Genomic DNA, 27,740 nt, shown 5'->3' with positions numbered 1-27,740 from the left:
CTCTTCAGAGCATATTTATTTACAACATAGTGTTATGTTCAGAACATACAATGAATCCATTCACTATATCATTCAAAGCAAAGTCTGCCCCATAAGCAAAACCAACCAGTTAGTTTGTGATTTTATTGCTAGTATTAAAATCAGCACAGTTACATCTGCAGTTGTCTTTATTTTACATCAGCATATTCCCATATATCCTTTATAAAGTTAGTAAAACATGCAAGGCAAGTTCATAATATATCAAAAACATGACGAAAACAAAGTAAAAGGATTTACAGAGGTAAAACACTTTAGAGATGCATAAAAGAAATACTTGCTGTGGAAAAATAACTATACGCAAAATAAAGCTTCAAGCTGTTTTTCAGTTTTCAAAGGAAACCTGTGGCAAAATGTCAACTAAAAAGAGTTAATTTGATATAATACATACATTCATGCAATGTGGTGCTGTATCAAATATGTCAATTATCCAAATTTCTCTCATTAGTGCTTTGGTTTTACTGAATTTGCAGTCAGACATAATGCAAGTATATACTGAGTGGACTTAAAACTAGTGAAATGAAGACGTCCTGTTGTATTGCTGCAGTCATTTCCGATTTAAATGAAATAATGTGCACACAGATATGTGAATGTTTTGGGAGTGTTCTCTTAAAAATCAGGATATGACAATTAGCGTTCAAGTAATAAATATATGACAAATGGTCATGAATATAGAGTGTTCGTAGAAAGGCATCCCAAGATGGTGTCAGGTTGACTCAGCCTCAGCTTTCTTCAAATGTGATGTGCAATGGAAAAAATGGAAATACTCAATGGCAGATCTAGAAACAAAAGAAAATAACTATGAATTAAAATCAAAATAAACCAAACAATGCAGCGACAAAAAAAATTGATATTAAATGAAAATTTTAAAACAAATCTTGATGAAACTTAACATCATCTTTGCAAATGAAATGAAAATGACATATTTAAAAACAGTTATACACAATACCTGTGTTACTGCGTGAGGATGATATGGACTCACAAATCCATCCAAGTTGAGGGGATTGTATGCTCTGGCCAACTGAGTATTTGTGCTCAGATGTTGGATTCTAAGGGATTGAGACAGCTGTCAAAACAAGAGGATAAGCAAAAGTTAATTAGCAGTAATTGCAATTTTTGAACCAAAATAGTTCACAAGTGGTATCACTATGGTAGTGTTTGGGATAGGGGAAAATGGCATAAAGAAATCGCATAACCTAGGCTCTGAGATGTCAACAAAATAAAATAAAGAAAACTAACATCAAAACAAACAAAAGGAAATCAAATAAACTAATTTCAACTTACAAGAACCAAAATAACAGGAGGCAGATCTGTATGGGAGAGCCGGATCAAGTCTGACATCATCTTGGGATTTATCAGGAACACTTGATTGATGGTGAATATGAGGAATCCAAAACTTGCAGTGTGTAAAACAATGATGTAATGAACTCAAAAATGCAAAGCTCTATTGAATATAAATGAGTACAAAGTAATACCAGATGTGAAACTGGTTTTAGAACAGTCCGGTTAATTTTAATTCTGGTGATTCTTTTTAGTGTTGTTTTCTCGTGTCTCATTTAGTAGTGTCTCACAGGTATATTCTTACTGGGTATGTTATTTAGTTACCCAGGCAAAATTTAACATAAAAACATTAACAAAAAAATCTGTCCATACTCTATACAAACATTCAGAAATTTGAAGGTATCTATGTATTTTAGAATCTGTTAAAAACATTAGAACTATGTTGACACACAGTATTCCATTACGCAGTACTGTCAAAAAAGATACAAAATAGACAAATATTCTTAAATTTCAGGGAAAAAAATATTTCTGTCTTGCATACATACATTATATATTAGTTTCAGAAAGCACAAGTATACAACTTTTTAACGTGTAAAATGAAAACTATAGAGTCACTTAGAAAACAGCTGAATTTTCATGCTTTGCTTTCAAAAATATAAACTGACTTTGTAATCAGTACTAAAGTAAATTAATATTTTATATATATCGAGCAATGCTTGGTTATGTCCCCATACATGAGGCACATGTTTAGACATCTGCTATATATGGAAAAAACAATAGCCAATAGTGACCACATGCAGGGCAGAATAAATAAATTATATTTTCTTTGTTGCTGTAACTATTTTTTCCTGTGAGAAATGCAACTTTAAAGTACATTAGTATTAATGGTTCTTAGTGACAAGTTGTTAGAAGGTAAACTAGCTAATCAGAATCTGCGGCTGTAGCTAGTGGAAGACGATGTGAAGGAGGAGGATGACAAGTTCATGCTGAAGCCAGAGCCGGCATCAAAACTGCCTCTCCTGGAGCCTGATCGGGATCCGGTTCTTGAGCCAGTCCGGGAACCATAAGCAGATCCAGAGCCACTGACATTGTAGGGACTGTAAAGGCCTTTGCTGGATTGTGACGACGCCTCCAAAAGCCTTAGGCTAGATCCTTCCTCAACCATGCTTCTGTCCATGGCGTCTTTGAAGGAGATTTTCAGTTTGGTTTTTGGACATGTTAGGTATTTAGAATAAGCACTGACATCTCTCAGTTTCTGGGCAGTGCGGGCATCGATTGTGCCCTTTCTGATGGATTCATCAAGGGACACTCTTCCCTCAACATCAGGCTCAATAAGTCCACCAGTCAGATATTGGACCTCAAGGAAACGTTGGCCTGCCTCGTAATATAACCATCCCTTCTTTAGAGCCTGGGAGGCAGACATCCTTACTTTAGATCTGGGGTCTTCAAATCCATTGAATGCTTTTTGAGCAAGGTTGAGGCGATCGACCATGACTTTATCCACAAGGCCTTTTTCTGTGGCATCAGTGACTGATAATCTCTCTCCAGTTGTGGGGTCAATTATTCCTCCTGAGCATGCCTGGGCTTCCAACAGTCTTTGGCCTGTGATGTTGTCTACCAGGTTTCTGTGAATTGCCTCAGTTATAGACACCTTCTCCAGTGTGTCTATGTCCAATATTCCAGCTATTGGGCCAGTCTCCTCTGTTGGGTCATTCCATATGACTGCAGGTGGTTTAATGGAGGGTATGGGGCTCATAGGAGTGGAGTAGGTGGAACCAGTGGTGGAACCAAAGGAGGATGATCGTGAACGGAAACCTCCCATGTTTCCAGAAAGCATGTCAGCAAATTCTGTGATGGACAGGTTTCCAGCTCGGTATGTATCAAGGGCATTCTGGTCAATGAGGCCACGTGAAAGAGCGTCGTCAACATCATACTGTCTCCCTGACCTCCTGTCAATGATAATGGATTTGACAGTACCATCAGAGGAAGTCATTGTGATCTCTTCCCATTCACACTCCTGCTCAGCCAGCTCCAAGTAGGTTTGATGGTCAATCAGTCCCTTCCTGTAGGCCTCGTACACAGTCATTTCTTTGCCTGTCTCTGGGTCTACAATGACAACTCTGCGTTTACGCACTGAGGATTTGGAGGAGGTCTTCCTTTCCCGCTTCTTTTCTTTCAATAGCAGGAGCACCAGGCCAGTGTCAGGGTCAGGGATGCACCTCTCCATGAGCTGTAAGTAGGTTAGGTTTTCCTCAGTGTTGGGATCAAAGAAACCTTTGGTGTCATCAGATGGATCTGTCAGGATCTCATTCATTTCCTCATCAAAGAATTCACGTTTGTAGGCCACTTCAACTGGCAGACGGTGACTTTCCTCTGGGTCAATTATTCCACCAGTGGCAATTTGGGCTTCCAGGAGGCGGATACCATGATCTTTCAGGATGAGCCCTTTTTTCATGGCCTGAAAAAGGGAGATTGTCTTGCCTGAATAAGGATCTCTATATCCTGTCACTGCACGCTCAGCAGAGAGAAGCTTGTCTTTGAATTCTGGACCTACAATCCCCATTCTCACTGCTTCATTGACAGTCAGTTTGAGGTTTTTGATTGGATCAATGACATAACCTGTGGCTGCCTGTGCCTCAAGGAGCTCAAAGGCAGTGCCTGGCCTAATCATGTTCTTCTTCATTGCCTGGTAAATTGAAAGTCGTTCCTTTGAGGACTCTAAAAACACACCTGCAATACAGCTTGTGCCTTCAAGGTACCTTGATAGCGTCTTGCTTACCTCCTCCACTGAAATAAGACCTTCATTCAGTTGAGTGACAGTCTGCTGGTCAATGATTTGTGAGCTGAGCAGCTCCTCCATTGTGATCTGTTTCCTCAGACCCTTGAATGTCAGCCTCTTGTCTCCCAGGGACAGGAGGCGCAATCCACCATCTAACTTGCATCTCTTGAGCAGCTGTGCATATGATAATTTCTCATCAGTGACAGGGTCAATGAATCCTTTAACATCACCAGTCAGTCTCTCGTTGGTTTCCTTGTTGATATAACCTCTTTGTATGGCAATGTCTGCTGGCAGGTGGAACTGGAATTCAGGATCAATAATACCACCAGTGGCAGTTTGTGCCTCTAACATTTTCAGGGCATAATCCTCTGGAACAAGATCCTTTTTCATGGCCTGGAAAAGAGATATGATTTTCCCACTGTATGGATCTTTGTATCCTGTGACTGCTCTTTCAGCTGACAGAAGTTTATCATGGATCTCAGGGCCAACAACACCCTTACGAACGGCTTCATCAACAGTGAGTGTCTCATTCTTTACTGGATCAACAATGAATCCTGTAGCAGCTTGTGCTTCTAGGAGGTTGAGGGCTATTTCTGGTTTAATAAAACCTCTCTTCATTGCTTGGTATATGCTTATCTTGGAGCTTGAGTCAGTCGTGACCCCAGAAACACAGCCTGTGCCATAGAGATACTGTTTCACACTGGTCATCTCCATTATGTCACGGATATTCCTCTTGTTCTGTTTAATTAGGTTGTATGTCTCCAAGTCAATGATGCGGGAGTTGTAGAGCTCTTCAATAGTTATCCTTCTCCTTATAGTCTGATATGACAGTGGAAAATCATTTCGAATGATCTCTCTCTGTTCCATGATCTCAATAATAATGATGATCATCCTCTCTTTAGTGATTTTACCAGAGCGATATTCATCCATGAGCTTCTGCCTCTCTGCTTCTGGAAGCAAATTTGAGTTCATGATATCCCAGAGGTTCATTGGTTTATCAGCAAGACCCTCAATTGGAATGTCAATCTGGGTATTGGTCAGGTCACTCTGTGTTTGTTCCTCTGTGTAGAGGTACGTCTTCTCCACAACAGTTGGAGACTGAGGTTTGGAGAGTGGGAGGATGTACAGGCCTGTCTCTGGATCTCTTTGGCATTTGTCTTTAAGCTCTCTGTAGGTTACATTCTCATCACTTTCTGGGGCCAAGAAAGCCTTGTTATCATCGGATGGTTCAGATAGGGCCTTAGCAATTTCTTTGCTGAAAATGTTCTTCTGATATGCAACGTCAGCTGGGACACGATGGCTATTTACAGGGTCGATGATTCCTCCACTAACCATCTGTGCCTCTAACAGTGGCATGGCATGCTCTTTCAGGATGAGATCTTTTTGCATTGCTTCAAAGAGAGAGATTTTGTTGCCCGTGAATGGATCTTTATAACCAGTGACCGCTTTTTCAGCAGAGAGGAGTTTTTCATGTAGCTCTGGACCGACAAGGCCTGACTTCACTGCCTCATCTACTGACAGGCACTGGTTCCTCACCGGATCTACAATGAACCCAGTTGCAGCCTGGGCCTCTAGGAGTGAAAGGCCTGTGTTGTGTCTGAGGAGATTCTTCCTCATAGCCTGATAAATGCTTATTTTCTCTTTTGTTGGCTCCAGGTAGATTCCAGCTATGCTATCTGATCCCTGGAGGTATTTATTGACATTGGGATTCTCACTGATTTGTTTAGGTGTTGTTTTGCCCTGTTGAAGGAGCTCAAAGGTTGGTTTGTCAATGATTTTGGAATCATACAGAGAGCCTGCTGGGACAGGGGCTCTGAGTCCCCTGAAGCTGGACTGTTCTCGTTTCTTGGTCTCTTTCTCATCTACAATTGTGATTACAATCTTGATGATCTTTTCAATTGTAACCTTTCCAGACCTAAACTGTCTGAGCAGGTCAAGCCTTTGCTCCTCAGTTAGGTATTCAGAGTTGATGATTTCCCAGATGGTAATCTTCCTGCCCTTAAATGGTCCACAGTCAAGCTCCATAGTTGCCTGAGTCATAGCCTCTTTTGTTTGGGCTTCAGTGTATGTTGGCTCCTCCTTTGAGCTTATTGCTTCATCAGAAAGAGGAAGAAGCTGGAGACCAGTTTTCTTGTCAGTGACACATCTCTTGAAGAGCTCTGAGTATGTGACATTTTCTTTCATGTTGGGGTCAAAGAAACATTTAGTTTCATCAGTGGGACTGCTCAGAACGTGTTTCATTTCATCATCAAAATAATTTCTCCTGCAAGCCACATCATGTGGAATGCGATGGCTCTTTACTGGATCAATAATGCCACCAGTGGTCATTTGGGCATCAAGCAGTCGGATTCCTTGGTCTTTAGGTATGAGATCTTTTTTCATTGCCTGAAACAGAGATACAGTTTTTCCAGTGTAAGGGTCTTTGTAACCTGTAACAGCTCTCTCTGCAGACAGGAGCTTTTCATGCAGCTCAGGACCAACAACACCTGCTTTGACAGCTTCATCAACAGTGTACTTCTGATTATGAACTGGGTCAACCACGTAGCCTGTTCCTGCTTGGGCTTCAAGCATAATCAAGGCAGGCCCCGGCCGCAACATGTCCTTCTTCATAGCTTGATAGAACGACATTGTCTCCTTGGATGAGTCAATAACTACACCTGCAATGCAGTTTGTACCCTTCAGTGCTTTATTGACAGGCTCCATTTCAGACACCTCTTTGACTGTCTTGTTGCCCTTGTGTAATTTGTTGTACAGGTCTTTATCAATGATTTTGGATTCAAGAAGCTCAGTGGCAGGTACCGGTGCTCTCAGACCATCAAAGGTAATTTCATTCTTCTTTTCTTTCTCCTCTGCCACAGTAATCACAATCTTAATGATTTTTTCGATTGTGATTTTGCCTGTCTTGTATTGACGGAGAAGGTCCTTCTTCTGGTCCTCAGTGAAGTACTCAGAATTGATTATTTCCCAAATGGTGACAGTCTTCCCCTTGAATCTTCCAAATGGCACAGACACAGTCGTTTTGTTAAACACATCCTTGGTCTCCTCCTCTGTGTATATACTTGAGCACTGTGCAGCTTTATCTGTGATTGGCAGGAGTAGCAGACCTGTGTCAGGGTCAGTGGTGCATCTTGCTATTAGCTCAGAATATGTCAAAGGTTCCTGAGTGCTGGGGTCAAAGTATCCCTTTGTGTCATCTGAAGGGTTCTCCAAAATCTTATTCATTTCTGCATCATATTGTCCCTGCTTGTACGCTGTTTCGTTGGGTACACGGTGACTATTGATAGGGTCGATGATCCCACCAGTTGCAAGCTGAGCCTCAAGGACTCTGATGGCGTGATCATGCTCCATGAGACCCTTCTTCATAGCCTCAAAGACAGAGATCTTCCCACCAGTGTATGGATCTTTGTAGCCAACAACAGCCCTCTCAGCTGAAAGCATTTTGTTGTGCAGTTCAGGGCCAATCAAGCCTTCCTTGACAGCTTCATTAACAGAAAGTTTCTGGTTCTTAATAGGGTCTAAAATGTAACCTGTGGATGCCTGGGCTTCAAGAAGGATCATGGCTGTGCCTGGAGTAAGCTTCTTCTCTTTTGATGCTTGATAGATTGACATTTTTTGATTAGATGGTGTCAAAACACCAGCAATGCAGTTCTTTCCTTTAAGAATTCTTTTTAGATTTTCAGTTTCACCAAGTTCTTGCACAGTGGTTTTGCCTTTTTTCAGTTTATCAAAGTCCTTTTTGCGTAAAAGACCAATGTCATGAAGTCTGCTTGCAGGTACCTTATCACGGATGCCATCAAAAGCCAATGGATCTGGTCGATTCTCCATACTGTCTACCACATCACCAGTATTTTGGCCATTGTAAACTGTATTTGCTGTCTCAACCACTGTTACATGGATGTTCTCTTTCTCTTTATCAGTCTGAATTTCTCTGGCGTGTTCCTCAAGTTGCTGCAGTTTCTCGCGCAATTTCTGGTTCTCTTCTGCAAGAATCTTCTCCTGCTCTAGTCTCTTCTTTTCCAAATCCTGCATTTCTTTTTGCTTGTTAAGCATCTCTTTCTCAGCCTCTTTCTGCTTATTGAGGGCCTCATCCATGTTAGCCTGGAGTTTCATCTTTTCCTCCTCCATCTGCTGTCTCTGGCGTTCCTGTTCATCTTTGAGAGCCTTGGCCTTTTTGACTTCTTCTTCAAACTGGCTCTCAAGCCTCTTTTTCTCATCTTCAATTAGCTTCTCCTTCTTCAACAGCATTTCCTTTTCTGTCAGGAATGTCTGCTGGAGCACTGTCTTCTCGTGTTCCATTTGTTTCTGCTGTGCATCAGCAATCTGATAGAAAAAAAACCAAGGGGAAACATAAGTTACAATAGGTTTTTAGCTGAGGCACATTAAATTCTTTACATATTTTCATATTTTTTATTTAAATTGTTGATAATGTTTATCTAGTTTGTAATGAATACAATTTGTACAATGCACTCTGCTTATGCACATGGAGATCAAATGTTCACCAAGTTAAGTTATATATCTGCTTTTCTGCTGTTAATTAATTTTTTTTTTTCAAATAAGTTTATGGGTTTTTCTAGCATCCTTGTTTACAAGATTCAAGATAAAACACTATATTGTTTTAATTTATTTCTTTATGTCTGCCTGCATTACCAAGTCCAGAACAACCATGCAAATGACATTTCTCAACTAACTAGCTAACAAAAATTGTACAGATAAATACAAATGACACTAAGTTGTTACAAGAAAGATAATTGCATGAACTTAATTCCATTTTCGACATACATTTTGATATAAATATAGCCTACCAAAAGTAACCTTCCTGGAATTGATATTCACCTTTGACATGATGTGTGTGTAATGTTTGTAATGTAATTATGTACACATTTAAACCTATTCACTCTGAAAAAAACATTGATTACAAAAGTAAAATTAAAATGACCATATTCCCAGTGATATAATACTACCACTTGGTGTGGACTCTGCAACCTCATATTATCTGCAAAACTAAGTAAAGTGAGTCCAAAATCATTAATTCCTATTTGTGACAACTTGTTGGCAGCTCTGTTTATCAAGAGATTACACTGGACTGAAACAGAATTGCAAAGGCAGTGAACTTTCTTAATAATTAGTGTACTTTTCCTGCCCAAGTGTTACAATCTAGCTGAGAAAAATCACTGACAAGATCTTTATGGATTATAAAGTACTAGGTCTGACGAAGTTATGTGAATATGAACACTTTTATAAACTGGCAATGAAATTATAAGATATTCCGCTAACTGCTGTTACTATAAAATTAATTATACTCTGTTGTCCACTATGCTGAATGCTGTTTGCTGTTTGCCATAATGCTGATTTCTGGCTGTCACTTTTTGATTAGTGTATTTTTTGGTGTTATTTCCTCTTCAGGCAATTTTGTGGCACAAAGATTTGGTGCTCTGTATTGGAAGCGAGAAATTGTCTTTCATTTGTTAGTTGAACTCTAAGGTGTTACAACAGATACACCTTATACATTTTTCAACTAGGTTTGTTTGAATTTCAGACTTTTTACTAAATTGCTAATGTAATATCCTAATTTTGAGCACTTCAACTCATTTTCATGTAATATAGTTTAAAGGAGTTTTAAAACTGAAAGAAATATGAAGCATGTCTTAAAATGGTGAAACATTCCAGAATATGGGGGGACATTCAGGATGTGATCTGCATGAGCACAGTGCACTTTAAAAAAATAAAAATAAAATCATATTTAAAATAAAAGATATGGTTTCATGATTAGTATAATCAGAGAAGGGGATAGAGGAAATTTAAGAAACAAGTGTGTTAGTTTTCAGATAGAATTAACAATGACATAAGCTGCTCTGTTATGCCATTTTTGACACAATACCTCTTTAGACTTATTTTGAAGTTCTTCAGCGTCCTTTTTCAGTCTAGACTTCTCCTTTTCTAGGTCTGCGATAGCTTTGCGTAAATCGTCAGCCTCTTTGCTGGTATTAAGTCTCTCGACTTCCAGTTTTTCCACTACTGTAATTTTTTCTTTGGTGGCTATTTCAGTCTCATGAAGACGAGCAGCAATTGTATCAGCTTGTTTCCTGAATTTTTTAGCCTCCTCCTCAGCTTTAGCCTGGGCTTCACTGAGCTGAGAAACCTGAAGCTTTAGTTTTTCAGCTTCAGCTATGATCTCCAATTGCCTTTTCCTCTCTGCTTCAAGGGATTTCTGGTACTCCTCTGTTTCCTCCTCAAGACGCTGTTGCATTAGTTGTTTATCCTCCAGGAGCTTTTGTGCCTGCTCCTGAGCCAAATCCTTCTGCCTTTGGAGCATCTCTGCCTCAGCTCTAAGTCTAGATGCCTCTTGTATGGCCTGCATTTTCTCTTTGAGCATTTTATCTGCAAGAGCTCGTTGTTGATTGAGGTCTTCTTCTGCAATCTGTCTCAAGCGTGCAGCCTCTTGGGCTTCTACACTAAGTCTGGCAGCATCTTCTGCAAGCTTTTTCATATTTTCAGCCTCTTCTGCAAGGAATTTTTGTGTGTTATCTTTGTCTTTCTTGATGAGGCGCTTATTTTCCCCCTCAATTCTGATTTTCAGTTTGAGTAGTTCCTCCATCTGAACCTTAACTTTGAACAGCTCATCCTCCACCTGGGCTCTTTGTTTGACAGCGTCATCAACCTCATCCTTCAAGCGCTGCAGCTCTTCATCCAGGACAGATTTCTGCTTATCAGTTTCATCAAGCTTTAGTTTAACCTTTGTGAGCTCTTGCTCCACTTGGAACTTCTGTTTTAATGTTTGCTCTGCCAATTTTTTGTGCTTTGCCATTTCTGCGTCAGCTTGTTGCTTCTGCTTGAGTGCTGCAGCTTCTGCTTGTGCTCGTTTAGCGGCTTCAAATTCAGCCTCCTTCCTCAACCTCTCAGCATCCTCCTGAGCTTTAGCTTGGTTTGCAGCTTCTTGTTCAGCAGCCCCTCTCTGTCGTTCTGCTTCCTCTGCTTGTTGACGAAGGAGAGCTGCTTCTCTCTCTGCCTTCTCCTTAGCAGCCTCTGCCTCTTTGGCAAGCTTTTTGGCTTTCTCATACTCTTCCTTAAGTTTCTTCTGCATGATGCTGTCTTCCTTTTGTTGAGCAAGGACACTTTGGACTTGCTGCTCAGCTGCACTGCATTTCAAGGCTGCTTGTTGGGCTGCAACAATCTGTTTTTCTGCTTCTTTGTCAGCCTCATCTTTCTGCTTTCTTGCTTCTTCTGCTTTCTTTTTCAGACGATCAAGCTCTTCTTGGGCTGCCTTGCGTTGTCTGGCTGCCTCTTCCTCTGCAGCTGCAATCTTCCTAACCTTCTCCTCTGCTTCCCTCCTCCTCGTCTCCTCCTCAAGGGCAAGCTTCCTTAGTTTCTCTGCCTCCTCCTCTGCTCTGATCTTGCTTTGTTGTGTTTCATCTGCAATGTTTTTCAGTTTGTTCAGTTCTAGCTCCAGATCAAGTTTTCCTGATGAAGCCTTTTCAAAGTTGAGCTTAAGAATTCGGATTTCCTCTTCGACAACCCGCCTCTGTTTGAGTGTATCATCCACTATTGCCTTTTGTCTGTCCATTTCAGCCTCAGATGACTTCTTGAGTTGGACTATCTTTTCCTCAATCTCTTGCTTGTGCTGGTTGGCCTGGTCTTCAAGAGCTTTCCTCTGGTAAGCCTCATCCTCAGCTTGACGCCGGAGTCTCTCATTTTCTGCCTCCTTCTCTTTCAAGGCAATTTCAGCCTCTGTTTTTAACCGAGTAGCCTCACTGATAGTAGCCAGCTTCTCTTTGAGAATCCTCTCAGCCTCTGCTCTCTGACGAGCTGCGTCTTCCTCAGCAACTTGTCTCTGATGCTTGGCCTCTTCTGCAATGGTTCTAAGCTTGCTTGCCTCCTCAGCCAGGTCCCTCATCTTGGCAGCTTCTGCCTCAAGAAGTTGTTTGCTCCTCTCTGTGTTGGACATGGTCTCCTTCTCTGCCTTGAACTTGAGCTGAATGAGTATATCCATTTCACTCCTCACTTTGGCCAGCTCATCCTCCAGCAGTTTCCTTTCTTGTTGAGCTGCAACGACTTCATTCTTTAGGCGGTAAAGTTCATCTTCAAGGAGGGATCTCTGCTGTTCTGCGTTGTCAAAGTCTGCCCTAAGTCGAATCAGTTCCTGTTCCGCAGTGAGTTTCTGCTGAGCTGTGCTCTCAGCTACTTTTCTCTGCCTTTCAAGTTCTTTCTCGGCCATATCTTTCTGCTTCAGGGCTGACTCTTCAGCTTTGGTTCTCTTTTTAGTCTCACGCTCAGCCTCCTCCTTCTGTTTTTCAGCTTCTTCTTGAGCAAGGCTCTTTTTGTGAGCTTCTTCCTCAGCTTGGAGTCTTAGACGGAGAGCCTCATTAGCCTTCTGCCTCCATTTCTCAAGCTCTTTTTCTGCCTCTTCCCTGGCATTTTCTGCATCTTCCTGTTGTTTCTTGAGATGTGTTGCTTCTTGTTGCAGCTGAAGGACAGCACCATGCTCCTGTTTGAGTGATTCCTCTAACTTTGAGGTCTTTTCCACGAAGGAGATGTGTTTGCTCTGGAGCACAGCAGCAGCGCTTTTCTGGGCTGCCTCTTGAGCAACCTTGATTTGTCTTTCCTTTTCAATCTCTGCTTGCTTCACTTGCCTTTCAGCCTCCTCGGCCTGCATCCTGAGGTTTTCGAGGTCTTCCAGGGCTTTTTGCTTTTGCCTAGCAGCTTCCTTTTCTGCCTCAGATTTGCGTTTGAGTTCCTCCTCAGCCATGCGCTTTTTCTGGGTCTCTTCATTGACTTGTTTGCGGAGCTTCTCAGCTTCCTCTTGGGCTGCCTTTCTAAGTTTCTCAGCCTCAGCTGCTCTATCCCGAAGTTGCTTGAGCTCAGATTCTGCCGTCGACTTTTGTTTTACTGTTGTCTCAAGCTGGATCCTAATGAGGTGGATTTCCTCCTCAATCTTGGACCTGCTTTGAAGAGCTTCATCCACCTGTTGACTTTTGTCCTTGATCTGCTGCTCTGATATGTTTTTGAGTTCATGCAGTTCCAGCCGGATGTTGTGTTTTTGTTTTTCTGCATCAACAGCAGCAATTTCTCTCCTGCTTACTTCTTCCTGCATTCTGAGCTTCAGCTCTTGTGCCTCTTTCTCAGCTTTGGCAATGGCCTTTGCGTGAGCTTCAGCTAACTGCTTCTGTTTGTCTAACTCAGCCTGCATCTCGGCCATTTTTTTCTGCTCTTCCGCTTTGAGTTTCTCTGCAGCTTTCTGCATTAGTGGAAGCAAATGGTAAAGAAAGGATTACAATCAAGCATGACAGGTTAAAGGTAACACTTTACATTAACAAGCTCAAAACAGTGTGGATTAAATTTGTAATTACTATGGTAATCACAGCCTAATCACACTGGAATAAGAGCAATTTAATGTACTGTATTACCCAAGCAATGTTAATGTTAAAAATTAAATGCAAATTAGATGCACATTCATAAAAGTGATGTTAAATTCACGATGCAATTAAAATAATTCATGACAAACAAAACAGGAATTGATTATGGAGATGTATCAATTAATGTATGGAAACAAAATATCACTTCACAATACAACAAGAAAATCATATGGCATGCAACTGTAGCTGTAGCACTAACTTTCTAAAACTGTATTATGAATGATACCAATATTACATCATAGTATACAATTTTTTAGTATTTTCTACATATATTTCTTTTATAATCACTATTCAAATATACAGTATGTTTGATGTGAATGTGTTCAATAGGCAGTTCTTTATGGTGGACTTCTTCTGAACTGTTTCACATAAAAAATGTTTTATGACTTTTATTTACATAGTTTGTGTGAAAAGTATAGCACAATTAATTCTTAATTAATTCTTAATTTAACTAAATTCTTAATTCAACTAAATGCTTCATGTTAGAGTATTATTCACACCATTCATTTAGACTGTTTTATTTCATCCCATGCACTGGGGGTTCTTTAAATCACTATTTGCCAAAAAATGGAATGCAAAGGAAAGAAAAAAGTCAAGGATAACAGGTCCAGATGATATCACTGCAAATTGAGAAACCATTTATGACTACAATGAATTTAGGAAGCACTGTAAATTAAGTTAAATAGGCTGAGTACATATACTGTAAGTAGGACAATATTGACTAGGAGACAGTATGGATAGTTGCAGTAATTCTATAAAAGGCTGCAGTGAAGGCAAGAAAATAAATATGCTATGGAAAGCCAAAATGTAGTTTGAGAGTGACACAGATGTTAGGGGGACAGAAGGAATGGAGATTATACAGTACAGCAGGTACCCGAAACACTGAATAATTTACCTCTTTAATGCTCAAACAAGTTAAGCATTCGTCATGGCAAAGCACTGGCAAGCAGTTGAAAAAAGCAAAGAAACAATCATAACATTAGGGTTAGAATATAAAGTAAAACTGTAAACTTGTGTTAATTTAGAAAAAAGTAGAGCCGAAGACCATGATAACCAGGCTGAACCACAGAGTCCTAACTTTGACCTTAACCTCAGGAAATAAAGTGGCCAGTGGGATAGGAAAGAAAAGGAAAATCAAAAGAAGTGAAAGAAAGAACCCCTTTTTCTAAATCTACAATTGCACAATACACTCAATGAATGGAAATGGAGTAGGTAATTCTTGTATGAACATATAATGTGTTGTATTTATTCATTTTAGTTTTACACATTGAGAGTCATGATCTAAATCAGACTTTCAACTGAATAATCTACTTTTCATACTGTATTTATATCAATGTATGTAATGTTCACAGTCAAAACTCATGCATCATATGTGTTTGTCATTATTATTTTGGTTGTTTTTTTACTTTTTTACAAACCTTGAGTCTTCATATGATCAATACTTTCAACATATGCTTAAAAAAATATCTGTTTCTCTAGCTAATAGATCAGCTACAGTATGCCAATGTTTCATGCATAACCACTGCAAAGGAACTATTTGTCATCCGTACATTAATGTAATTGTGTGTGTGTGTGTGTGTGTGTGTGTGTGTGTGTGTGTGTGTGTGTGTGTGTGTGTGTGTGTGTGTGTGTGTGTGTAAGACACACAGAGAAAAGAGCGTGCATGCATGCATTTTGGTGATCGGTGGGTAAACTCGTTTGTTGGTTGGTTGAGTATTTGGTTTGTTGGTTAGGTTAATGTTAGAATTTAGTTTGTTTGGGATCCTTAGCCATTTGTCACGCACCTCCTCGTCCTCCAAGCGGCGCTGCGTGTCGGTGATGAACTTGATGTACTGACTAGTCAGAGTCATCAGTTCGCTGTACCGGGTCCTCAGTGTTACATACTGATACAGGGGGAAACAAACAGCTCTTAGATATGTGTAATTGGATAATAGTGATGTTGTCCTTTATCCAAATGCTCAGTATTTTTCTAGAAACTGTAACCGATATGGTTTTAAGGAAACACACCTCCTGAATAATGTTGTCAGAAGCAGAATCCAGTTTGGTTTTCTTCAAGGGAGAAGTGAGAGGCTCCACCTGAGCTTTGTAGGCTACCAACTGGAGTTCATAGTCCTGTTTGATGAAAAAACAGTCTCCATTCATCACTAATGCCAGATACTTTTTCTAAATGCTCCAAATTACAGTATTTACAATAATTAATGCAAACTTGCTAACCTTGATAGTATCGATGTATGCTTTAGCATATTTTTGGCACTCATCAACTTTGTCTTTGTTCTTTTCAATCTCCTCCAGCAGTTTCTGTTTTGAAAAAGGGTTAAAATAAGAGTTAAGTTCTCTAGTTTCATGTAAAAGCAATAAAAAGAATGCTCAAACACAAAATACCTTCTCCTGGGCAAGCTGGTCTTTCAGAGTTTTGCTGTCAGAAATGGGCACAGCCTGGATCTTCTCCTGCCTTTGCTTGGCGTCGGCAATCCAGCAGATCAGCCAATCATAGCTCTCGCGATAGTAGCCTAGCTGGCGACCAAGCTGCTCTAGCTCCCTCTGGCGAAGGTCGATCTGGGTGAACACAGCCTTCCAGCGGTCCTGAAGACTAGTCAGGAGCTGGCGGTAGTGGTCCAACTCAGCATCACGCTCGCTGTGCACACGAGACATCTTGTCGCTCACGGCAGAGGCTTTCTTCAGCTCTTCGTCCAGGGAATCAAACACTGGCTGTTCACCCTCAGCCTCACCCCGCATTTTCTACAAGTTTCAAACACAATAAAAAGCCGGTCAGCAGTGATCAGGCATGGTCAAAATCAACAGGAAAGACTGGGCTGAACTACTATCAAAGGGAACAGTATTTTTATTTTTTGTATTTGTGTATTTCATATATAATCACTTGATAAATTCCCTTTCTAACAGAATTTAGAGAACTGAGACTTGGTAAAAGAATCATATGCTGTGTACCTTCAGCTTCGTTCTATAAGTCTCTACTTCCTTGACATCTCTGGGCACAGTGTGAACCTCACGCAGACAGCCCTCATACTGCTTGAGAACTCCCTCAGCACCCTGTGTGTTTCGGATGACCATTTCCACAGTCTTCAGCCTGGGACAAGAAACAATGAATAAATTAAGGAGTACGACACAGGGGCATTATAAAATAGTACATTTTCTCTGACGAGTACGTGGCTGGGCACTCACTTCTCGAGATAAATGGAGGAGAGCATGTAGGCATGATCCATCTTCTGCACAGTGAGGTCAAGCTCTGACCGCAGCACAGGAGCTGAGACAGACTGCTGAGGGGAGGCCAAGACTTCTTGTGTCCTCACAGATACCTTATCAAGGTCCTTCTTGAGGCCCTCAAGCTCCACTTGGACTTTCTGTACAACAGAGGAACAGAATAAGAGTTAACAATATCTAAAGAGTCAAAACTTGACTGAGATTTAACATTAAAAAAAAAATCTACTGACAAAATTTTTAAACTGCCTAAAATGCGGACCAGATTCCAAAAGAAAATTACTTCAGAGGTGCTGGAAGAAACCTTCAAAATTTAAATGAACCTATGCTAGGGTTTCTTTGAGCTTGGGATTGGCCAGAGGCACTGCTCAAATTTTAAGAGTCTCAGATCAGCGGGGACAACTGCATCTGCAGTAGGAAGGTAGCCAGCAGGCTTGCAATCTCTGCAGCTCTCACTGAACAGCATACAAATTCAAGATCTTGAAGCAGTTGCAATTCTCCTCTGTATTTTCAAATTTCAAACCTACACTGATTTTGGGTAACACTTCACTTCTTCAACATGAAATTTATTCCCCTCTCTTCACCTCCTTCACCTCCTTACTGTTGCTTACTTTTCTGCTTACTTTACCTTTTCACCTTATTAAATTACACAATTAATCAATTTTCAATTCATGTTCTTTTTTTTACTCCAGCTTATCTCTCCTTGTTTCTTCTTTGTGAGGGGATTTGTTTTGCCTCAAGGATCAGTGGGCTCCTAGGAATCATGTTATGGATGTTTTTCTCTCCAAAGATGTTGGTTCATTAGGCTTACAGTATATGAAAACCTGTCTAGTTCACGATATCTACAAAATGTCATGAGGCTCATTAAATGCAAACATCATGATTCAAATATGATGCAAACATAAACACAATAACCACATTATCTGAAGGTACTCTGCAGGGTATTTTGCATCTCTTTAAATTAAGACACATTTCCTCTTGAAAAGAAGTTAGCACTAATTGTTTCCACTTCATCCTCAAAAAGCTAACAGGAATACAAGGCTGCAGGTAATCCCACAGATTCTAACATAGTGGTATACTATATAAAACATAGTTTAGAGGCTGGTAGAAGCACTCCTGTCTCTGATGGTTTTATTTGTGGTAATTATGCTAATGTCTTAAAATCAATATGACATGGGTATGATTTTTTTATGTCATATTGTTATTTCAATGCATGAAAGATATTTTGAGTACATTACCTTCTGCTCTGTTGTCTTCTGAACACATTCTTTCAGAGGCTCCTTTTCCACAGGCTTGCGTATGCGAGCCACAGTCCGAGCCTCACAGTCCTCTATATGCAGACGAAGGTCCTTGAGCTCAGAGATGTAGTTCTTACACAGAGACTCATCCTGTTGACCTGTGTAGTAGCATATGTATTTTTGTTTAGAAAAACAGGGAAAGCAAAATCTATTTGGCCTAAAGGTTACCCTGAAGGATAAAAGAATGTATTAAAGAACTGTAAGGCCAAGAATGCAGACATACTTAATAGACTGAAAATAACTGTTCAGATAAGAGTTTTGTGTACATGAGCCATGTGATGTCATGTTTATAATTTGATATCGATGTGTAATTACGACATGTTCATTTTCTATAAAAAAATTCACACTCTCGGTCCAATGTTCCACTGCAGTGCATTTAAGCACAATCATACATGCAGTTCTTCATGTGTTGTGCATTCATTGCATACAGTATACAGCAACTATTTTCTACCAATGTAATCACACTGTTATATGATATGGCTGCATGACAAAAGCCTAACATACTGTAGCCTAACACACAACGTATGGGTTCTACTTGGTGCAGAGCTGCCAAAAAGAAAAAAAAAGCAACCTGCGAACCAAAACAACATGCAGTCACACAGGACTCTGATCTAAACACTAATTGTTATATTTAAACACTAAATGTTATATTTAAACATCTAATCCGAGCCTTCAAAGCGTATACACACACTAGCTTGCTGAGCTGTGGCTTTGACTGGCTTTACATCACTCACCTTTGAGCCTAACAACCATTAGTCCTGAAATGTGAGTTGACAATATAAATTTGCTATGCACTTATTGTATATTCCCTTGATATATCCATGAATAATCAAAACTAATTTGTTGTTTCGAGAAAACATTTTTACCTTTCTCCATGGAGCGAAGCAGGTTGTCGAAATGCTGGGTGGACTTGGTATAGTCCTCCTCAATCTGCATGCGGTCATCAGGGCCAAAGAGCTGTGAGTCCTGGCTGTCACGCATGAAGTCCTGGTAGTGGAGCTCCAGGTTCCTCATCAGCAGCCTATATTCCTCTGGTTTCATGGTTTTTAACTGCACAGGACGGAGAAAAAATATGAGGCATGACTTTTTGGTTTGGAGTCAGGTTCGTCTTATGGTATAAAATATACAGAATCTTTAAAGCACAAATAAATACTAAATTGTTTTTTTTTTGTTAATTTAATCAAGGCTAGTGCCCTCCCCCAGTGCCACAAATTATAATGTAGTGTTTGAATTAGATTCCAAACAATCAATATAATAAACACTTCCCTATATAGCCCTATCCTAAAATCTTGATTTATTCTTTCATAGGACAGTTAATCCTCTAGTTGGGACCCCTAGCTAACAGAACGTTGGTACAGTACAGTTGGCATAGGTTAAGATTGTATCCTGCTTTTGCCAGTTAAATATTTTGTTATAAGTACTATAAATTTTATCTTGAAAATTAGAGTTTAATGGTGTTGCCCACCATGGTGATGTTCCAGGATCGTATCTGTGTGAAGTCTCTCATCAGGTACTGCCATGATAGCAGACTCTTCATGTCTACATGGAGTATCTGCCACATAGACACCATCTGCTGATGACCTCCATCCAGACTGGGGTAGGACAGGAATCCAAACAGTGTTGACAGAATTAAGAAACAAAGAGTACATCAGAATTTTCACCATAGAATTTATTAGGCAAAAGGTGTCAGGCGTTGAATTAATTGAAAGACGCAATGCAGAAAACGGCCTACCAATTGGTTATGTGTAGCATTCACTGTGTCTCAAAAGTCAGGTCAAAAGATGACAAATCAAATCAAAGCTTCTGAGAAAGCAAATGTTTTACGATCATAAGACCATATAATCACCACCATCGAATAAACTCTGTTCCTTCAGAGTCAGGGAAAATAAACAGGATTTGTACTTAATTGAAACACCATAAACAGCATCTCGAAAATATTTGTCAGGTGCATCAAGGTCCCTATAAGTATCATAATTTCTTAGTGCTGTATTAGTAAAACTACTAGCAAACCTACAGTCGTGATATCCCTGTAGTTGGAATGAATGACACAGTATCTAAACAGCTGCAAGTCTTCAAACAGAGTGGGCTAGTAGCTGGTTCATATACACAGCTGTCACACAGGTGAATAATTTTGTTTTGTTTTACTATGTTCTTACCTGGACACACTGTCCACGGCCTCCTTGTTGACTGGAGGTACAATGAAGCAGACAGAGGGTACTACCGCCTCGTGTCCAGAGCGGTTCAGGACCTTCCACTTGAAGGGCTGGGAGTTGTTGAGGAGGGCACACTCATCTCCTTTATGGACAGTGATCTGAAACAGAATCCAAGATTGAGAGGTCTACACCTTGAAGAAGGCATGCTCAGGCACACAACTATGACTTCTTTGGGCTGTGAATGATTATAAATAACTCTGAGTAGGTGTTCTCACCTCCTGTTGCTTGAAGTCACAGACAGCCTGAATGGGCAATTTTCCTTTGATGGAGGTGGTGGGGTTACGTGGTTTCAGCTGGATGATGGACTTGGCTCTCTTGTTCAGGCTGGTCACCATGGTCTTGAATTCATTCAGCTGTTCCTTCTCTTCCTGTTTAAAGGAAATTAAGTCAAACTAGATTAGAATAAAATCATTGTAAATTTTCTAATGTTACATATTAAACACGGACAGTAGGACAAATTTTCATTTGAAGCAACATCACAAACCTACTATTGCTTATACATTTTCTTATGAAGTTCAAAGCTCTGGTAGTATACATGATCAAACACATGTACATCTAGATATATTTAATGTAACCATTCATCACTTACCACAGCATCCTGCAGCAGATCCTCCAGGCGTGTGGCTGTTGTAGAGCGATCGCAGCTGTATTTCTTTTTCATGTTCTCTTGCATTTTCTTCATCTTGTCCTGAGCCTCCTTTACGTCAGCAAAGAACTGCATGAAAAGGACATCAGATGAGGGACACACAATTTTCCTCTGAGTTCTGTGAATGTTGATGGATGTTTGCTGTAGGGCCATTGAAATTCGACATATTTCTTTTAAAGAGTGCTACTTTTCCAAACCTGGTAGTAGGCTGTGTTTTCTTTGAGATGAGCCTCAATACAGCAGCACAGCTGGAGGATCCAGCTCCACTGAGTCTGCAGGGCAGCTGTGAAGGCCTGGTATGGAAAAAGAATTTATGATGACATTGGATTAGTTGAGGACTCACTCAATGGCTTTTATACTGTATGTAGATTTTTGCTGTTCAGCAGGGTTTACTACAGTAATTACCTCAACTGTCTTCTTGCCAGGATGTCCATCCCTGACAAGTTTGTCTCCCATGGCCTGGATATCATTGACCTTCTTCTCCCTCAGCTCCAGCTCTCGCATGAGACCCTGAAGAATCCGAATGGAAAAGTTCATTACAATCTCGGGAGGAAAAACCTGTATTAATTTAATTAATTTATCTAAACATCTTAAACAAAATCTAAAGAAAAAATTAAAAACACACAGAGTAGTTGTCTTTCTTAGCAGTCATGTTGGCATTTCTGTCACTCCAGTCAAAGTTGACCTCCTCCTCTTCTTTGTCATGTAACCACATCAGTTCCTTAGTGGCAGCGCTGACGAAGGTGTGGAGTGAATCCAGGTTCCTCAGACGGGACTTGGAAGAATTCTGAAAAAATAAGATCGAAATACCAACAGTTTATTAAAAAAAATCAGCATTCAAATAGCTGCTGTACAACTACAACTTCACGCTTGTAGTTGAAGTTGTAACTATGTACAACTACAGCTTCTGTACATTCCGTACAGAAAAGTTATACACAAATCTAAATACTAGCCCCGGAAAAACGTTTGAAATATGGAAATATTTACCAGTAGTTTGCCATACTGAAGGTCCAGTTTACCCAGGTATTCTCTGTATGTGCTCTTGCTGACAGAAGATAGCTGGCTCTGAAGAACATGATAGATGCAACAAAGGTTTCTTTTAAAATCAACAACGCAACGTCAGACAATATGTAATTCTTTCCTGAGGTCCTGATAAGGATACTACCTCGTCAGCCTTGGCCCGTTCAATCTTGGATCGGAAGTCCTCCACAGTCTGGTGCAAGCCTCTGTGGCTGCCCAGCTGGGACTCCACAGAGGGCAGATCAGTTCCCCACTCAGCTTCGTCAATGCGGCGCTGGTTCTCCTCCACCCAGGCCAGCAGGTCTTGGACGTAGCGCAGAGTCACATCGTCCAGCTCAGGCCGCACCTTTATGTTAGGTTGCTGGGTCTTTAGCAGGTTAACCTGGGTAGTGGTCACAGCAGACTTCAGACGAAGGTTGTAATCACTGCGCAAGTTCACCAGGCGCTCGTGGAGACAGTAAACCCTGTGGACAATAAAAGCATGTCTTACTTTATGGTCTTAAATGCTTGACAGATGTCCTTTAACTGCTTTGTACAAAATGGATTATATTAAAAATACTCTTGAATGTAATACATGTAGCACCCACTTGCGATACATTTGTTCAGCCTGTGGGTGGTGCCCATCCTTGAGTATCTGTACATCATTGAAGAGCAGGCGAATCATGTTGTCTGCCTTGTCCAGCTCCCTCTCCACTTCTGCTGTGTGCTGAGCTGGTTTCCCTGCATTCAGCAGACGAATGTCCTGAAGGGATGAAAACCAATATCAATTATATATCAAAATATCAATTTTCATTTTCTTTTCGAAGGCCACCCAAATTAGAAAGGAAAATAAAGGATTGTAACAGTGACTGACAAAAAATCATAGGCCCTTTCACTGACTGAAGGATACAAGAGATTTGAAAGGATTTTTTTCCGTTACTTTCTTAAATGACGTTCTTAAATGTCTGTTTGGAAGGATGTTTATAGTGAGTTTGTGTTAAACAAAACGGTGTAAAAGAGGTTTTAAAACTCTTAACTTAGGACTGCGAAGACCATATGACTGCTATGTATCCTGTTGCCAGCACTAAGCATTTCCTACAGCCGAATTCTTAAAGAAAATATTTATTTTATAGTATTTAAAAAGTTTTGGGAAAAAACATACAAAAATCCAGTCATTTGGTCTTATTGTGATGTTTTGTCACTATGACATTAACAAGTCACATGGCCTAACAAATTATGTATGATCATCCTCTGGCTTCTTTGTATCTTTGCAAACTCATATCAAAGTAAAGTGTTTCTAATGTTGAGTATTTTCTAATCTGCTGAATAGGACTCACCGTCTGCAGCAGGGTCTCCAGGTGGCGGAGTTGCTCATCACACAACCCAGACTCCATCTGGACATTACTGACAATCCTCTGGAGCCTCTCAAGTCTGGATTAGATAAAATAAAATAAAATTACAATAATCCCTGAGAGACAATTTGAAGGCCGCAGCAGAATAGAATAGGCTATATAATAGTTTGTTATTTGGCAATTTTGATTTTCAAGACATAAATTGTACTGCTGAGAACACACCAGTTAACATCAGAATCCCCCTCATTACTTAGTATCAACCCCCTCCTTGACAGGACCAAAAACCTGTTGCATAACCACACTGCATTTTTGACTAGAAGAAGCTAAAGCTCACAACATGTCAATTAAAAGCCTTTGGGCTACCGGCGTTGCATCAAATACTCCAACTGATGAGGGTCAGTCAGTAAACGCCACATCTCAGCTCTATAGAGATTAAAGTTTCGGTTTCTAGACCGTTGGTTCTTCACACACTCCCACTGTGTATATGGAAGAACACTCACTCAGAGGCTCAGAGAGAGACGAAAATGTCTCCGGTTCTGACAAAGATGTCCAGTCTGCTCATTCAGTCATTCCACATCTCAGAACCACAAACAAGGCTATTAGATGACCGAACAATCTCGTGACATGAACCATCCCCTTTATCAGGCATGATGCAACACTATTTTAAATACACAAACTTACAATGTCTCATCTGATTTCATCAGACCTAATAATATCTTTTTTTCTCCAATTACGAAGAGCATTTCTCTCTCGTTTTGTTACAAGCCAGCACAAAAAAACAAGAAAAACTTGCTTTCACAGATAAGAAAGTTTGGACAAAATTAAATAAAAATGTAACTCGCAATGACAAATTCTCTTTTTTTGTCCCTCTTGATTTGGTAGCAGGCTATCACACTCAATAACCTTGCTAGTTGTCATTTTATTAGCAACAGTACTTGATAATATTAGGTACCTTCTTGTCCCTCTTTTCTTTTTTTTAAATCTTACTGCTGTTCAAAAGCCAAAATAAATACTGACAGGTTTGGAACAACCCAGGCCAGCAATGTCTTATCCTCTTCAATGACCTAACGTTAGCTTACCTTACCTGACTTTTGTAAAGTAAAAATATGCTGTAATGTGAAATAAATTACTATGACGAGTTATTAGAATCAGAATGTGGTGCCATATGTATACATATGTATTTTATTCGTCTACATGAAGATTTTTTCGTAACGTAGTGTAAATTTGTGTTCTGCATTCATTAGCATTGTTATGTTAGTAAACAGTGTTGGGAATTATCTCCTAATCTACTGGTGTGATGTGATGCCTTACTAATTTATTTCTGAACTGTTTAATCTTTTTGCTACTACACCCCTCGGCTGCAAAAGACTATTGAAATTTTGATCACAATAAACATTTCTATTATTACATACAGTATCTGCCACTGTCCTAACCTCTTAAACTCTATTCTCAGCAGTCGCTCTCTCTCGAGGATGGCAACATGGAGTCGACCCCATTCTTTCTCCACATCAATGGGATGGTAGCCTGGAGGAACCTTCACCTGACCAGCATGCACGGCACTCTGTGGGCAGGTTTGATGTACAATGCATAAGTCATCATGCATAGACAAGTCATTATGAATAGTAAACAACAGAATACAATATAATACAAATGAATTCAACATCTGGATTAGCTTGCCTCAAAGGACTGGTAGATGTGTTTGGACTGGTTCTTGTTGGACTCTTTAGCTGGCAGCTCTGTCTCTTTGAACTTCAAGAACTGGCGCCACAGAAGCTATAGAAAATAAAATACACAAAATTAACATTTTGCATTGGCAATTTATATTTTCCTTTGTTATTTTTTGTTGCTTTATCGATAAGTTCTTAAGTTTTCCCTTTTTTTAAAATTGTTATTCGTTCCTCTGGAGCTTTCTGAGACATCGGGAAAAAATTCAGCATCAGCCTCTTAAGTGCACACAGTGAAACCTTGACTTGACTTGTATACTGGACACATCATTATGTTGCTATTTTTTTACGTTTGTGTTTTGTTTGTAGATCACTCCGAGATAAATCAACGTGGAATTCTAATTTCATAAACAGGATGAGTACATTCAAGTTCTAATGGCCTGCATACAGTGGGGTAATATCCTCTGAGAGTATTATTCATGCATTCCCATGACTGGTGTAAATTAAATTGAACTCAGAATGAGTCAAAGAACTTCACTGCACGCATTAGCAGAGAAAAGAAAAAAAAGCTTTTTATCTGTGGTTTAAAGAAGCACACCCAAAACCACAACTTTTGGTGATGGTGTGCTGCTGATAATTTGACTTCAAATACAATTAAGTAAAATACTTCATCACGCTGCACTTTTGTTCTGTAGCACTGACAGGGAGTGGCAAAGTAGTTATTCTCCTGAGGCATTGGTCCAATATTATCTGCCTTTTGGCTGCATTTTCTCAGCACCAGCACTGCCCAACCTACAATGCAACAGTGTCAGTGAATACAGTTTATTCTATGTGCTCACAGCCAGACATTCTGTCAGCGTGTTTTTTGATCCAACAATGGATGGCCACCAAAAATTCTTTTTCACAATACTTATATTATTAGAACATTCAAAATTTAATTGTTCTTCAATTGGTTTTAATTGGTCTTCTTTTATTAACATAAAAAAATGTTTAAATACAGGATATTTGTGTTTTTCAGTGCTCCTAACTGAGATAACAACAATACCCATAACAAAGACAGATCTCTGGCCAAGAGGCCTAAGATCTACATATTGTCGGCATATCAGCTCACCTCTATTTCCTCATAGCTGGTGGGGAACTTCCTCTCCTCGAAGATCATGACATGGTGGCGGATCCACTGGAGCAGAATAGTCACCAGCTCGTAGTACTCCTGCCAGCGCAGCTCCAGCTCCTGCAGCCAACACGGCAGGAAAGATAGCTGGGACGTTAAAAACAACAGACAGGAGGACTCTTCTTCTCCTCTCCTTGTTTGATTACTCACACACCACACGAAACTCAATTAGGTAGCAACAATCCTGGTCTTGTGTGAATGGACAAAGATGCAGTTAACAGAGAAGGAGTTGATGAAGGAGACGGGTGGAGGAGATAGTGGGAGAAGGAAGCCGATGGTGAGAGAGAGACTGACAGAAGCATATTTCTCCACTTCTCCCAAACTCTGTGTGCAGTCATATCTATGTTTGTAAGGACATTTATTGAAAAGATGTGAGATCAGTATTCAGTTTTACATTAGTCTAGTTTAAGGTTAGGATCAGGTTTGAGATGCAATTAGTCTTGTGAGTGAATTTGTATAAAACTGCTATACAGTATGTTTTACATGAACAGATATTCTGTAAAATATGGGCCTCTCACTTTGGCTTCTGCGGTGTAAACACCACAGGTTGCTAATTTCCTGAGACGTGGTTTCACAAGACTTCTATTTCTCTTTAAAATTTGGTAGGATTGGGAAACACTCCAATGCTTATTTATAAGCAGAGTCACAAGCCATTTCAGTTTCGGTCAAATCTGATCAAGCACTCAATCAGATGTAATTAGAACAAACATTTATGTTACGCTGAAGCACACTTGTTTACAGCATTTATATATAGCAATATTTTGGATCGGTGCCTCAACGAAGATTGAAGGCATAAAACATGATCTGCTCACATTAGCTCTGATGCCATCGTGTGCATCAGCCCGAGGCATGGCATCATACAAGGATGATACATAAGTGATGATGGACTTTTCATCGGGGTGAGGGACATCGACATCTGAAAGGATAATGTGAAATTCATTATATGCCTTCTCATTATTCCATGTTGCACATTAATAACAGTCAGTAACTCGTAGAAAAATTGTAGCATAACATGCCAAACACAGTTTTAACAGACAAGTCTGTTGGTGTTTGAGTTAAAATTGATTTTGAGCCAGTCTTACCCTCAGGGTCCAGTAGGCGTGTCACTCCCAGGTCCCTCTCAGCCACATTGAAGGCGTGTTCCAGGTTCTCCACATTGGTCTGTCGGTACACTTTGCCCATGTCAATGAGTCTGGGACTAGAGGAACACAAAAATGGACAGTGAGACGGCTAAATTCACCTTGACTGACTATAATCTGCAGTGTAAGGGAATAAGTTCCGAGTTTCCATGAAAAGCACCCAGTTTTGAACACTGCCATGAAACGTGACGGCAATGTATACAGCACATAGGTGCATATTGGCTCTTTGACAGCTTGATTGCAACAGCAATGGCTGCTGTGCATATGTTGTATTCCATTCATTTTCAGCCTACCACACATCAAATTAAAATCACGAATCTCAGAAATTAAAATCTAAATTTGGGAAATCGAGTAGAAGGGGTTAGAGAATTACATATCGCACATTAATACATATGCAGAATTAACCCAGTCTGTGCAGGCCTGCTCACTTAAATGAAAATAAATACATGACAAACCTGTACCAGCACCTGCCTTTTTCCTCTGGGTGTTTGAATCTGAAATCTGCCAGAGCATCTATAAGTGGAATCTAATTTATA

At 40.1% G+C, this 27,740-nt stretch overlaps 1 protein-coding gene across 8 annotated transcripts in view; it reads right to left on the bottom strand.

The window, feature by feature from the left end:
• Positions 1-27,740, bottom strand: part of plecb (plectin b) — a 118,342-nt gene continuing 90,602 nt past the window's right edge. For 6 of the 8 annotated variants that reach the window (XM_040117263.1, XM_040117265.1, XM_040117268.1 and 3 more), the window contains exons 7-34: positions 27,148-27,263; positions 26,878-26,981; positions 26,006-26,125; positions 24,908-25,003; positions 24,664-24,791; positions 23,216-23,309; positions 22,487-22,641; positions 22,045-22,363; positions 21,867-21,944; positions 21,505-21,666; positions 21,285-21,389; positions 21,077-21,172; positions 20,823-20,948; positions 20,449-20,601; positions 20,177-20,331; positions 19,486-19,612; positions 18,887-19,070; positions 17,961-18,118; positions 16,687-16,865; positions 16,453-16,591; positions 15,889-16,245; positions 15,721-15,804; positions 15,514-15,618; positions 15,291-15,389; positions 9,975-13,328; positions 1,321-8,416; positions 986-1,102; positions 1-815 (exon numbers count right to left, since the gene is read on the bottom strand). In XM_040117263.1, the coding sequence (XP_039973197.1) occupies positions 2,243-8,416; positions 9,975-13,328; positions 15,291-15,389; positions 15,514-15,618; positions 15,721-15,804; positions 15,889-16,245; positions 16,453-16,591; positions 16,687-16,865; positions 17,961-18,118; positions 18,887-19,070; positions 19,486-19,612; positions 20,177-20,331; positions 20,449-20,601; positions 20,823-20,948; positions 21,077-21,172; positions 21,285-21,389; positions 21,505-21,666; positions 21,867-21,944; positions 22,045-22,363; positions 22,487-22,641; positions 23,216-23,309; positions 24,664-24,791; positions 24,908-25,003; positions 26,006-26,125; positions 26,878-26,981; positions 27,148-27,263 (12,967 nt within the window). In that variant the 3' untranslated portion in view covers positions 1-815; positions 986-1,102; positions 1,321-2,242. The remainder of the gene's footprint in view (positions 816-985; positions 1,103-1,320; positions 8,417-9,974; positions 13,329-15,290; positions 15,390-15,513; positions 15,619-15,720; positions 15,805-15,888; positions 16,246-16,452; positions 16,592-16,686; positions 16,866-17,960; positions 18,119-18,886; positions 19,071-19,485; positions 19,613-20,176; positions 20,332-20,448; positions 20,602-20,822; positions 20,949-21,076; positions 21,173-21,284; positions 21,390-21,504; positions 21,667-21,866; positions 21,945-22,044; positions 22,364-22,486; positions 22,642-23,215; positions 23,310-24,663; positions 24,792-24,907; positions 25,004-26,005; positions 26,126-26,877; positions 26,982-27,147; positions 27,264-27,740) is intronic. The other 2 variants (XM_040117264.1, XM_040117266.1) reach the window with 1 other exon arrangement.

This window comes from Xiphias gladius, chromosome 22, assembly GCF_016859285.1.
Source record: "Xiphias gladius isolate SHS-SW01 ecotype Sanya breed wild chromosome 22, ASM1685928v1, whole genome shotgun sequence".
Classification (NCBI taxonomy): domain Eukaryota; kingdom Metazoa; phylum Chordata; class Actinopteri; order Istiophoriformes; family Xiphiidae; genus Xiphias; species Xiphias gladius.
Note: the sequence above shows the minus strand (reverse complement) of the source record. Positions and strands in the feature narration are given on the sequence as shown.